Source organism: Trachinotus anak, unplaced genomic scaffold (assembly GCF_046630095.1).
Source record: "Trachinotus anak isolate AG129_WGS33_773 ecotype Australia unplaced genomic scaffold, CSIRO_AGI_Tana_v1 ptg000010l, whole genome shotgun sequence".
Lineage (NCBI taxonomy): Eukaryota > Metazoa > Chordata > Actinopteri > Carangiformes > Carangidae > Trachinotus > Trachinotus anak.
The window spans coordinates 9,398,836-9,413,461 of record NW_027273861.1 but is presented as its reverse complement, the minus strand read 5'-3'; the positions used below and the strand labels follow the sequence as shown (position 1 = coordinate 9,413,461).

Below are 14,626 nucleotides of genomic sequence, written 5' to 3'. Positions count from 1 at the left end.
TCATCACAAACAGTGCACACTGGCGCCTGTATGCTGCGTCTGATCTGTTGGGGCGCAGTCACCTGCTGTAATCACTGTCTATACAGTCGTTTTAATCGGGCTGATAATATTTGCTGGGTTTACTGAGGGTATTAAGTCAAAGACTCCCTACTTTCAGTATATTATGTTTACAGCCCTGATCTGTTTTTTCACTTCATAAATTTGAGGTAAATAATTTTGACGACGGTTGATGAAGTGTGTCTGTATTTTATCTCTGAAATGGTAAAACTTGGATGAAAGGGCTGTGTTTTGAGTAAGCTTTTATAATCGTTAGGGAAAAAGTTATTTAGTTATAGTTGCCTAGTTGTCTTGTGTCTACCTCTGTATTTGAAGACCTGTCAGTGATATTAAGAAAGACGGATGATGGATTATTGTTTTTTTAATATGTTTTCTTGAGGAGCCTGCAGCATACTCATTGAAATACACTATATAATAACTATGATAATAGGATACAGTATATTCAGAATATCATCTCCCACAGAACCACAGGGGTACTTTTGCTTTTTATTGAAGTAATACTCTGTCATGTATTATTTATAAATGTCTGTTAATTTATAATACAGGCTTACCTCAGACTTTGAGTTTGTTTCGACAGAGTTGTGTCCCATGCTGGGGCTTTCTTTATTTACAATAGGACAGGAAGTGATCTTGAACAACTGAGTGGTGCAATATCATGGGGGATGGCCTTGATGTATCAAATCAGTAATACCTCAGATGGCTCCTACTGAGATTTATTGCTTTCTTAAACCCTTAATAACTATATCATTAAGTGTTACAATGTTGTACTTTCAGTTGCATTTACTATGAACACCTGAGGACATGTAAGGAAGGTATTGTGTAATATGTATACTCTTAACATACACCTGTGTGCTGAGATTTAAAGTGGGGAAATGAAGCTCTACATCCCAATTTGCAGAATTGGCCCCCATCAGTAAGAGAGCCTGGTGTGTCAGCTGCAACACAATCACTTAGCCTGGATCAATACCAGCACTAATGGAATTTACCTTGAGGTACTGGGAACTAGCAGCTCTTGCAACATGTTGCAACATGTTTTATTGTTTGAGCTCCTGACATGGCACACCCACTTTTTTATGTTACACACTTACAAGAACACAGAAACACAGTGTTGCTTCATTTTATCTGGTTTATTTTCTTAAATATTGATTAGTTTCTGAATTGCTCAGAAAACAAAACATAAAAAATTATACAGTATTCTTATTACAAATGGTAAACATAAGTACTCCAAGTTGATCTTATATACATATAACAATGAGTGAAACCCCATTAAACAACTTTAGAAAAAAACAAGTAAATCTTGAAGCTTTTCTAACTTAATTTCTTACAATTAAGAAAAAAGTACATTGTACTGTAACTCAGACGTCAGGCAGCTTTTGTTACAACTTTTCAGCCGTTTAGAGTTGGCCAACACGCCCATGTTTGAGGCCATTGTGGCTACAGCAAGAAAAGTCTCTATTGCAGGTTCTTAAATCCTCTAATACTGAATTTCTCCTTTGATGGTCATGAGAAGACCCATGCAGAGCTGGGTGTAAATCAAGAAAACTTCAGTCCAGTCCAGTTCTGTAAAGACAGCACGAAACAGAAACAGAAAGGTATCCTGCTTGTTGCCATGCCCCCTCTGGTTCATGGCTACTGTCACTGTCCCGAACCCCTCTCTGGGGCGCACCACCGGGGAGCGCCTGGCACTCAGGAACCTAAGTGCGGCTCCCGGTCCCGCCAGTGTCGCGCCTCATCATCCCAAATACCGGCTCGATTTCGGGAGACACAACCACTCACTATCACAGGAAGCGTCCGTTTCGGTCAACTACAGTCTTTCCTCTCTTCGCCGCCGCTGACACCACCTCAGAAGGTCTGGAGCTGCTGCGTTAACATGAGCTGGCACCCGCTGTTGACGTGGTTCATCACCTTCTGCTTCAGCTGGGCCACCTGCTCACGCAGCATGTTGGCGGTGGAGGCCAGCTCCGAGTTCTGGGACTTGAGGGTCTTCACTTTATCCTCCAGCCTCGAAATCCGCTCCAGCTTCCTCTTCCGGCACTTGGAGGCAGCGATGCGGTTCCTCATCCTCTTTCTCTCGGCCTTGATGCGCTCCTGGCTCTCCATGTCGATGGGAGAGAGAGGCGGGGTCTCCCCCGGCATCTCAGGCACGGTTTGGGGCTCCTCTTTGAGCGCCGTGAGCCGCGGAAGCTGGGCGGATGAAGGCTGGCCGTAGATGGGAAGCTGAGGCGGGGCAGCGGGGAAGGACATGGTCGGGGCTGAGGTGGTGTAATTCGGAGCTGAGACTGTGCTGATGGCCGGGTTGAAAGTGTTCAAGTCCTCATACACCGGTGAGTCGGAGCGCATGGTGGCGTTGCTGTTGTAAACGGTGGCACCGGCGACAGACGAGACCGGCGGCAGCGCAGTGTTGACACTGGTCTGCGGAGCTGAGGTGACACTCACATTAGCCGGGGCCGGCATGTGCTGGTGGTGGAGCTCGGCCAGAGCTCGGACAAACCCCTCCGCGAAGCCCTCCTGCTCGTCGGTGACATTCTTGGGGCACAGGAACTGGGTTGGGGTCGGCGTGGTGGTGATGAGCCCGTTGCTGGACTGGATGATGAGCCGCTCCAGCTCCGGGGAGGCCAGCTTCAGCAAGCCCACGTCGGGGGAGGTGAGGATGTCGCTGGCTTTAGCCCGGAGGTGAGGTTTCAGGGTGCCCGACGGGTCGGAGAGGTTCAGTGTCATGTTGTGTTTCAGCGCTTTGGGGTTGCTGTATCCGTAGCCGGCGTTATCGTGCTGGGAGAAAGCGTTGAGTGAGTCGTCATAGAAAGTAGTTTCCATCTTGGTATACATAGAAGAGAACCCAAGAACAAATGTAGCAGTAAAGTCTTCTACAAAACAACTTTTCGTCCCCCCTTCTCTTCTTCCTGGTTTATCAGGTGAGTAAAAAACACTGGTTTCCAAACGTCCTCTCTGTGCGTAAAAACTTCCAAACTTTGAGTGCGCACTTTCTCGACACAGGAATCAGGACTTACTTCTTTCAGCCAGCGAAGGTCGACTGTTCAGTGTTCAGCTGTAAAGAGCTCACAACGCTTTTGCCAAAGTATCCAGACTTGTACTGAGTCCGTGAATGAAGTGGCTCTAACTCCTCTAGTCAGGCATCGGCGGCGGCTGCTCTGCCTGGATGTGTATATGCTCTGAGCTGAGCAGCGTGGAGGCAAACCTTATCTGCTGCCGCTGCCTCTCTAAAAATAGCCATGATGTCATGAAGGGGCTCTCCCATTGGCTGGAGGGCGTGTCGAGGGGGCGGGGCCCGTCCCTCAGATAAGGGCCCCGCCCCTTGCGTGGACGGCCACCCAGAAGATTCTTAATCTCGCGGTGGATTGTGGGATGAGGTAATGCTGTAAGGAGAGCGTAAGCGCGGTGCATTGTGGGATGACGTATTGTTTTTGAATATCTGGTTACCCGCTTTACTGTTCGTGGCGGGACGGCCGGTGTTCACAGCTCCTGTTGTAGGGGAAACAAATGTAACGTACATTCATTTTATGTTATTAATTTATGTATTTTTACTTTTATTTATTACTTTTTTTTCTATTTACTTAGACCGTTTGTGTGCACAGAAGCTTTTCATTTAACTCATGGAAGTCTTTTAAAATATTGCTGAAACATCTCTAACAGGATCTGAATTTCATGAAATTACTTCTTCTATTCTATTCTATCATTCAGGTTTATTAACGTCACCCAGTCCTTATGAAATTGGACATATTATGATATAATAAAAAAAAAGACCCTCAAAATTCTATTCTATTCTATTATGTTCTGCTGGTCCGAACTACAGAAGTTGAGCTCAAATTTGGCGAAAGTGAATGGAAACCGTTACATGAAAACAAATTCTACATGTGGAAAGTCTTCTTGTTTTGACTGTCATTTTACTTCTTGGTCAGGGATGTCATGGTGGTCTCTGGTTGGTGGTCCCACATAATTTGCCTTATAGCATGCAAACACATAAAACACTCCTCACATTTAGTTTCGACTGCACTGTGTATGCTGAGAGAGTCAAAATTTGACACCTGGGCTGGTTAATACAAACACAGACATATTTACTGAGACGTGCATTAAAGCTCTGTTATTTACCTGAGGAGCAGTGCCAAGTCCATCTCACTGAGTCTTGTACTCTGGTAACAGTCTGTCCTTAAGATTCAAAACCATCTGAGTGTGAAGTCAGTCATTAGGAGACAGATTTAATACGGCCTTTTGCTTTTACTACAGTAAAGACCACACATCTGCAAAGCTACATTTAAAACCTTTTGTTATTGCTACAACTACAAATTGTTAAAGATAGATCTACAGACTGTCTGTTCGTCCTCATAAAGAGCAAGTACATTTCCTATTATCCATGTCAGGGTGTGTAATTAGTGTAGTGCAGTCCATTGTCCCCTGGCCCTTGGTCAGAAATCACTGCTGGTTTAATGGCAGGAGGTTAACTGGTGTGTCTCACATGTTCCCCTCTACTCCTCCACACTCCCACTGTCTGGGTCATCTTCTGCCCTGCCGGCTTTACTGCCCACTATCTCCAGCGCACCACTTCTAAATATGTCCCCCTTGTGTGACAAGTAAATCAGTCCCCTGGCGCTGGCTGGCTCAGGAAGGCACCTAAGGAGGATGAACCAGATCATAAAAAACCACCACAGTCTGACTTTTTATGGCTCTTAATATTGTCTTTATGTACTGTTGTATATGTCAGACTGTGGCAATCAATAAAGTTGGATATAATCTGATCTAATTGGTTGACTTAACTGATCTTGTGCAGTTTCTTTTTTGATTTAGGTGCTTCAGAGAAGACTTCTTTGCTTTATTGTCTTACACAAACTAAGGAAATGCTACGATGAGTTTAATACATAAACTTAAACTCTTATCCTTTCAGTTCCTGTCAGTTTCATTCATCATTCTTTTGTAGTTTTATAAAAATCACTCTGGGGAGGAAATGAGAGGAAGCAGAATAAGGACAAGTTGTTTAGTTGCTTGTTTACACTCAATGTTCCTCTGGCACATTCTGAAATATTTATCCACTTTGCCTTATTCATCTATTTATGACTGGTTTTCTTCTGAATCAAAGCACATGAAAGAATCATGAGTAGGTGGTCCAGTGCCCACCACTCGACTGCAGGGATCCTCACGTATGACTTCACCTATTGTCCCAAAAAGACGAATGAAGTTAAGGCAAAACATGTGATGGCATGAAAAGTTATTATCTCATTTAAATTAAAGCGCTTTTAGAGTCAGATCCCATGGCAAAAGTCAGACCTTGGCAAATTCTGTTTTATATACTTTCAAATGGTGTTTCATATAGAACCCCAAAATGTTTCAATATGGCTGGAGCGCTGCATGAATTGGGTCTGCTTTTCTTCCCTGGTCGCCATGCGTAAAGTTATAAAGGGGTAACCACAACATGGTAGTTTGCCAAAGTCATTTTCTGTGCGGGAATGTATGGGAAAATTAGCATGGAGGACTAACTGTGTGAGTGACTATTCAAAATGAGGGTGGGATATCCTGCTGCGACCATGGTTCAGAGCCTGGATATTTGGTCACTTGTGGTCACACACAGTAAGCTGCTTATTCAGTATTGTCCTTGCATGTTGTATATAGGACAGAGGCAGAGGCCTAGGAGGGGAGTAGTCATCTGGTAACAGTGTGGAGAGATGTTGCCAAAAAGTAGCTACATCCATCTCAAAGTAATTCAAATAATTAAAATCTAATGTGTGTTTTTATAGTTATACATCTCATTTACAGATTATAAGCCAGGCAGCAGACCAAATTTCATAGTTCTAATTTACCTGATTCACTGCCACCAACATTAGTGGATCTAACTAGTGACTAGATGTCTATACTTAACTATTGGCTTTCAGGACATTTGGACGTGGAGCTTCAGTACTGGAACAAACTACAGCGGGATAGAAGCAGTAATAGTAATATACTCCTTTCCAGTCCAGAGTCAGTAATAATGATATGGCTGCTGCCTTTTAGAGGCTGAATCAGTTGCTTTTGTACATCATTAGGTGAAATGCCATTCTCCAACTAAAATACCAGTGACAGGGCTTAGCAGATGATCACATAGTGAAAGATAGTGTTACAATTTTACTGAATCCCAATTCAATGCATGTACACTATCTGGCCTTATGGAGGTCTCAATAAGACTGGTAAATCTCTGGTAAATTAACTGGTGAACAAGACAATCAAGTGTCTACAGCCATGCTAGCAGCTCTGCGCAAAACAATAAATGAATTTAAAATTTTGGCCTGACAATGGCGCTCATGAAGAATCAGAGAAAGAAGTTATTTGGATTCATCCTCTGAGGACAATGAATGTCTGTACAAAATTCACAGTATTTTCATGGCAGTTCATGTCAAGATACTGTATCTCAGTCTGAATTTAAGTGGTGGACCAACTGACGGACCAACAGCTTGCACTGCTAAAACCAAAAAATGTTTGTTGGCCAACACATTTAGGTAAATAGACTGCAAAAAGTGATATTATCATAGAAACATTTAATACAGTCAGTAATGTCCATCATCTAAAGCTGACAGCTGACACCACATTTGTTTGCTCTGCATTCATTTTGCTTACTCAGTTAAAAGTCTTGACTTTGTAGAAGCAGTTTTTTAATACACATTTAAAACACTTTTTTTCCACTGTTTTTGTATTTTCTTTCCAGGATTATAAATCAACACACTCTTTCAAAAAAAACCCCACATTTTTAAAGTGCTGTGTTCCTGCTCAGCTGCATCCTGACCTGAGGAGATACAAATGGGCCGTCTGATTTGTCTAGTCGTCAGCCTTTCCTCCCATCAACCCCTGCTTCTTGATGAACTTTTCTATCATTACCCCCCCCACCCCCCACCCCCCAGCCTCCACTGCCTTTGACCTTCACTCCCTCCATCCTGACGTTACCTCTCCAATATTTTCCCCTCTGGACGGGATCCCAATTGTCCTCCACTTACACTTTTGCCTTTCTCTTATCTCTCTCCTCCTCCTCCCTTCTCTCTCTCTCTCTCGCTCGTCCCTCTCCATCTCATCTTACTCCTATCAGTGGCTGGCCAGGCAGCAGGATTTCCCCTGTGATGGAAACAGGCTGTGGCTCCACTGTATTGTTTTAGCAGTTCTTTTCAGTAAAATCTCAGAGTGCTCTCTGTTTTTGTATTGGTCTCGTTAAAAGTTAAATAAGTACACTAGCCAAAGCACTGCACAGTACAAAGGACAAGCACAAGTGAAACATTAAAAAAAAAACTTTGGTCTTTACGTCAAACTGAACATCCCTTGCGGTTTGCAGGGTCAATGAGACACAGGGAGACACACTGTTGAAGCTTTGGAGACAGTGCACACTCACAATGGTCTTAGCCTGTGAGAACAATTGTTGTTTCAGCTGTTATGGGAAAGAAAAAAAGTGCCTGACTGTGTAGATTGTGTGTTGGACTGGCCTGTAGTAAGTACAGGCCAGTCACTTGGCTGTGTATTTGTATACAGGTCTGAATCTGCCTTTATACTGTAAATGCAAGAATTTGTAAATTTATTTGTCAGTGTGTTAGGACACAAAGCAGGTACTGTCACTGCACTGACATTTAGAGAAATATTCTGATGGTGTACAGGCCAAAATTATGGAGGAGCTCAACTAATTTCATGAAAAAAAATAATGGTTTGACTAATAATACTCAAATCTTGAGTCAGGAATAACACTTGAACACCATGTGCTGCATTTAAGAGTACATGAAAACTAGAGACTGGAGATGGGACCATACAAACTGTGATGGACGTCAACATGTTGATGAGTACTCAGTAGCCATTACTACATTATTACATGAGTACTCAGCACTCATGGGTTGGACCACACCCATCTTCAAACTCAGCCTTCATTTTGATGACATCTACACACCTGTAAAGTGTCGTGACTGTATCTTGCACAGTTATCGTGGTTATAAAATCTGTCCACAGACAGACATACAGACAACCCCCCTGTGTGGTAGTTCCCATTGTCTCCAGGACAACACTTTGGCATGATGACAGGCACAAACACACACACACACACACACACACACACACACAAACAGAACTAGCCCCGTGTGTCTTGTAACTAGCTAGTTAGCAAGAAGAGAAGGGACAGTTAGCTAAAAGTAAGACATAGATAATTGACATAGATGGCTTTAAGTATAATAATAGTTAAAATGTATGAATAAAAGTAAAAAGAATAAAGGTAAAAGCATAAATTGTTGATCGAATGTTGTTGAATGAATGAATAAATGCTTAAATAAATAAAAAAACAGTAAAAGTTAAAATGGATAAATTTTGATAGTAAACAAAACAATATAATGGATAAATAGTTTAAATAACTAAAAGTAATGGGCTTGTTAATAATTAGCTTAGAGGAGCTATTTGTTTATTGCTACAAAGCCAATGTTAGCATTAACGTTAGCTGTTTACTTACCACTCCAGATGAAAAGTTAGTCCAACACCAAACTTCAATCCTTTACTCCCCATCAGCTGTCTCCAGCGGTGGAAATCAACCCTATTTTTGCTTCTATTTTCATCACAGTGGCTGTCGCGGCCCTTCCCTCTTAAAAGCGTCACTGCAGAAAGTCCTTGCTGCTAACTTCTAACTACCTGTTTGTTCCCGTTGCTATCATCACCACTCTCTCTCTCTCTCTCTCTCCCCCACTATACACACAACCTATGTAGTGAGCTAATTCTGAAAGAAGCTACGCCAGAAGTGTCACAATATTCTGTCTCAAACTTCTCAAACTTAATGCAAATCTTGCACAGACATGATAAAACACAGTGTAATTTGCTTGTTTACTTTCAACTGCTGTCTCTTAGCCCTTAATACGCAAGTTCAGTTTCCCACCCAACATGTGTATATTCATTTGTATAATGCTGCAATATCATAAATGATGTCTGAACGGTAGTAGCGGAGTCAAGGATCGCTTGACAACCTCCAGTCCTTGTCAATGCGACATAGTTATGCCCAGGAAAATAGATACAACAGCTGAAAGTCAAGCTAGCTTCCAGAGACACCACTGTGCTGCCACCACAAGTGGGCTGTAAATTACATGATGAATGCACACGGGCATCAGATCCTTTGCGGGACAGAGATGTGTGCTGTGATATCAGATGTAAGGAGAGATATCGTATTGCAGCATCGTTTTAATGTAATTTCGACTGAATATTTGACACTTTCTTCCCTAAAAATCTTTGTGACACTGAAAGCCAAATGGCCTTTCCCCTAAAATGATGACATTCCTAGCCTGGTTAGCACACTAACCAACTAGCCATGGTCCAATTGGTACATCTTGTCACTTTCCGATACCGAGTCAGTCTAAGATTCAGTCTGCCCTGAAGAAGTAGTGCTGCTCAAAGGATGTATTTTAATATAACCTCTTGTACTGTAAACACAATGAAGGCTGAAGCTGTCTGCAAGACTGGTAAATAAACATCTTTAAATGCTAATGCTGGCTATATAGCAATAGCAAAATGTACAAATAGCTCCTTTAAGTATTGTACAATGATAGAAACATCCATAAAACATAAGATTTAGCATCCTGAACAGTTCAATTGTATGGATTTTTTTAAAACTGTAATGTCCACTATGTAGAATATCCATATATTACAGACATGTTACACTCAATAATAACTTCAGTTTTTTCATGGCTAAACATCATGTATTAGTAGTATTATTGTTATTATTCCACATTTCCTTCCTTCTTTGACCTTATCCAGCACCACGTCTTTCATTCTCCCCACTGACCCATTTTTATCATCTTTATCTGAATAATGTGTAGTACACACAAGCACACGCATATATGTGCCCATCCTTACATACACATTAATAAGATACTATGGCAGTCATTTTTACAATGATAAAGGAAAGACGCTGCTAAATGAGAAATGTCCTTTCCTTTCGAGATTTACGATGTGGTGTAAAAGCAGGAATCATTGTGTTTGATTAGTACACACACACTGACACACACACATCGAATCTCCCTGAGTGATGTCTCATTGTTCCGCCCTTCACCAAGTGTGGAATGAGTATTTGATGCCTGACAGGGCTTTTTCAGGCGCTGTTTTAATTAATTTGCCCATAAAATGAACCGTGATTCCCAGCAGCCTCTCTGGCACCCTCACCCACAAAAGACTTTATTAGCTTTGACAATTAATCGTCGCTAACTACCTAGACTAATCACATCTTAGATTTATTGGTCAGAATCATATGGAATATCGATCGTCCCTCTCTCATTTTGACCCTTTCAGCTCACCGTAACTCACTCAGGCAAGTGTGCAATGACATCATTGGGTAAGGGTGGGCATACTGCAGGTTCTTTTACTTTACTTTTCCTTTTTAGGCTGCAGATATTTGAAAAAAAAATCATGGCTATGAAAGAGAACAGCTTCAGTTAAAGGGTTACATAGACTTAGGCTTGTATGTTTGTGGGGGTGCATGTCTGCATGCATTTTTATTTGTTGTCTCAGAGTAATTTAATCTATGAGAGTGAGTCTGGGCCTCATTATGTAAATTAAATAACCTCATCTAAAACGAAAAGCAGAGTGAGCCACAGCAGGACTCTCTCTCTCTTTAACACACACACACAGACACACACGAGTGAACACTCAGCAGCACACAGAAGCACTAACACACACACACACACACACACACACACACACACACACACACACACACACACACAAAGGCGGGCAAAGTAAATGGCCTTTTTGACACTGCATAGTGGGTTGTGTGCACATGTGCAGTGTGTGTGTGTGTGTGTGTGTGTCTGTGTATATACTCTGGGACCTGTATGAGTCCTCAGCTGGCTCTGTTCAGCCTGTAACAGGGAGGTGAGTGTGTGAGTGTGTCACCAGGGAGAATGATCGATAGCTATTAAAACCCACCAGTGCCTCAGTCCAGATGGAAGACTATTTGTGTGTGTGTGTGTGTGTGTGTGTGTGTGTCTGTCTGTCTGTTTAGCTATGATCAAGCACTGTGTTTGTACAGGTGGGACACTATATGGCAGCAATGCTAACCTGTTCCACTCCATTTACCTCTGCAAGCCGGGGGACCATACCAACTGCACAAGGTGTGTGTGTGTGTGTGTTTTTGTTTTAATATTTCTTGGGCTGCATTCGTGTGTTTGTGTTGTTTGTGTGTGTGTGTGTGTGTGTGTGTGTGTGTGTGTGCGTGTCGTGGTTGTTCGTGTGAGTGTGACTGGGTGGTTGTCAGTGTGTGTTTGGACTTGCTGGTTATTCTAGCCTGGCTTTTCAGAGGCAATAAAAAAGTAAAGAGAAGAAGAGGGTAGTGGTGGTGGGGGGCTGGGTGACAGGACTGAGCGATTGTTTTAAGTTGAGCAGCAGTTTCAGTCTGTGGTTGAGAGACTGAAAGAGAGAAGAATGGAAGTTTGTTCTTATACATTTACTGAGGAGGAGAGAGCATAAATACAGGCTTGTAAGAAAGACAGAGGGAGAGGCTTTCACAAATAAAACATTACTCATGGCAAAGTGAATATTTTGCTTGAATTATACTCAGGCTTTATGGGATATATGATAAGTATACGTGAACTTGATCTGGCAGGATGCAGTCCTATGAAACAGGAGACGTGCAACTGCAAAAAACCAAATGTCCTGGCCTCTCTTCTCTTCTCTTCTCTTCTCTTCTCTTCTCTTCTCTTCTCTGTTTCTCTTATGCACACAAATATGCACACCAAAGCATACATGCGTGCCCACACACACACACACACACACACACACACACAAAGAGGGATCATCCTCACCACCCTCCTCTGAGGCATCTATGAAACCTGATCGCAGATCAATATTGAGTGGTATTATGTCTGTAGGGGTGGGGGCTCAGAGTTTGATGGCTCCCTGGCTGTTGAACAAGGGATTTTATACTGTTTTATAATGTACTAACACCATGGAAAATACTTCTTTGTGATTGGCTTACAAGTGGGTTTTGAAATTACAAACCAGGGCACCTCAAACATTGCTCAGATCAGATCATCTAGTGTAAATTGGGCTGATGTCATTTTGCCATACAGCAGCCTATGTGGCCATAAGTGACAATTACAGAATAATAGTGAATGCTTAAATGTAGTGTAACAGTAGCACAAGTAAGTAATGTCACTTACACAATAATATGTACCTAAATCTTGTTTACAGTAGCTGTTATAAGCTGCTGGTCGCACCAGACCTAGTAAGACTGTAACTGTGAAACCCCTGTGGTGAATTTAGACAACAGTATGTTTTATTACACATTATTTCAACTTCTTTTGTAAGAAGAGGAGTGTGTTATCTCCTCTTTTAAAATCACAGGGGCCCACTCTAAATGTTCATCTCCATGTTTAATTCATGGAAAAGCTGCAACTTGTGTTAGAGTGCCTGTAACCATAGCAGCAAAACTGAAACTCAATAAAGGTTAAACTAACTTTTGGTTGAATGAAAAGCTGAGAGAACTTGAACATGATTTTGTGTTTATCTTTTGTGTTTCCTTCTTGCTTTGGTAAGTTGCCATGGTGTATCCCAGTATAGGAAAATACTGGACTTAGTGGACAGGAGAATATGTCATCTGTTATTTTTCCTAATTGGCCCACTTTGCTGTGCATGTTATGTGTTGACACCGGAGACCTGGACAAAGACCCATGCAAGACTGTAGTGTGGGTCTCACGTGTGTTTGGGTGTGTTGTGTGGGTACTGGTTGGGCGAGGCTGAAGGGAGGAAGCCTACATTGTTGAGTGACAGCAGCTTGTTCTGTTTCCCAGCGTAGTGCCTGCCGTAGCCGTCAGTGTGTGTGCGATGACACGTGTACCTCCGCTAAGTCAACAACGAAACTCAAAGACCACCTTTTCCCCTCTTTTTATTATACGGCACACTTATCTTTTAAATTATATTTTTGTCCCTTATCACAGTCCTCAGTCTCCCGCTCCGGGTGTTTCCTCTTTCCCTCGTATCATTGTAGGGATTTGCTAATAAACGTGCTGGTTGTCCCGTTGCCATGCCGACCGAGCAACAAATATTTTGAGCTATGTGGCACCTTCCACCAACATTCCAGGATCTGCTGTTTTGGAAAGTTCTTCTGTCAGTCGCCTTTCTCTCCTCCTTCCCTCCTTCTCCATCCAACTTTCACCCCCCCCCCTTCTTCCTTTTTCACCCTTCTGCGTCTCCCCTCCTCTTTTCTGCCTCCCTCTAGATAAATGGATTCTTTGTCTCCTGGTTAAATGCAGTTGAAAACAGTAGTTGGAACAAGTGGCTCTGTCTAACAGCAGGAGCACACACTGTAACTGGACACTAATATAGCAACTGCTTTGTCATTGTAACATGCAGCTTTGACATGCCTAAATCTCCTCCTACTGTTACTGCTACTCTACTACTGTACTGTATATACTCTGTCCACATAATATAGCCTGACAGTAACAGCTGTGCCACATAAAGTTATCCAGAGTGGACATTCAAGGTGATGTAAACAACTGCAGTATATACAGTATAAACAAGGAGACACCTGTCAATATCAATGTATGCAGTCAAATACAACGCAACTACATACAATGTCAAAACTTACCTCAAGTACTTTAGTACAATTTTGAGATAATTCATACTTTATATACATACTGTACAAATCCACATAGGTATTCGCTAGTAATTGTACAGATTAAGATTATTTGTATTGATTAGTAAAGTACCCAAGAGTATCAGTGGTTAAAATGAGCTCCACTTACACCAGCTGTGACATTGAAAAGGCTGCTTACACGTTAATCAGTGTTGACATAACTTTAATAATGTAACACTTGGATGGACTATTTGCATGATGAGAACTTTTACTTTTGTTATGCATATACATTTTGCAGATAATATTTTTCTTATAAAATTTGGGTAAATTTAGTTAGTCTTTCGTATGTTTATGCTGTAATATTGCTTGATTACAAGCAGATGCAGATCTCAGTCTCATCAAAAACCCAGAACATGAGTAGAAACCACCAGAACAATCTTCAAAATGTTGCTCTTGGGTCCAACCTTGTCTGTAGAGCAATAAATGCGAACTAGTACAAGTAGAGTGACTTTTTCCAGCTCTAAGACAGAGGTGACACATAAGAACTTCCTCTAATTGATATGCCGCACCAATTTCAAGTTTTCCTTCCTGTTTGTGCTTTGTGTATCTGAATCAGTGATCAGTGAATCCTCAGTTAATCATAACATTAAGTTATGGCTTGGCTGAGTTATTGCCGCAGAAAGGCGAAGGAAATATTTAAGCGTGAAATCTAAAACGTCTGACAAGTGATACACAAGTGGTGGGAATGTGTCTGCCTAATGATTTACGTGCAAGCTTGCGCACACACACACACACACACACACACACACTGTATGCACACGCAATCTCAGATCAGTTTAAGAAGTAGGTGCTATCACTTGCATGCAGGAGCAGTGTAGCTGTTGTTGTGTGCAGCCTGCAGCATGTGTGCAGTCCTGCAGCATGTCTGCATGCTGATGGAAACCAGGAGCAGTGGAGCTCTGTGAGGCCTTCAGCCCCTCTGGTCTTTCTCATACAATTCATCTCAGGGGTTTACAC

General features: G+C 42.1%; 1 protein-coding gene across 2 annotated transcripts; it reads right to left on the bottom strand.

Moving 5' to 3' along the window:
- Window positions 1–1,169: 1,169 nt before the first annotated feature.
- On the bottom strand, window positions 1,170–3,229 carry jun (Jun proto-oncogene, AP-1 transcription factor subunit). Of its 2 annotated transcripts, XM_071487369.1 has the most exons (2): window positions 3,066–3,229; window positions 1,170–2,826 (listed from the first exon to the last, which is right to left on the bottom strand). In XM_071487369.1, exon 2 carries the CDS (start codon window positions 2,773–2,775, stop codon window positions 1,900–1,902), a length of 876 nt encoding a protein of 291 aa, XP_071343470.1. In that variant the 5' UTR covers window positions 2,776–2,826; window positions 3,066–3,229; the 3' UTR covers window positions 1,170–1,899. The 2 variants fall into 2 exon arrangements, with proteins under 2 accessions (XP_071343470.1, XP_071343469.1); XM_071487368.1 differs by having other exon boundaries at window positions 1,170–3,223.
- Window positions 3,230–14,626: the final 11,397 nt, after the last annotated feature.

Bases quoted from the DNA above. Each gene is read 5' to 3' on its own strand.
- jun (XM_071487368.1), bottom strand. From the start codon at position 2,883: ATGTATACCAAGATGGAAACTACTTTCTATGACGACTCACTCAACGCT.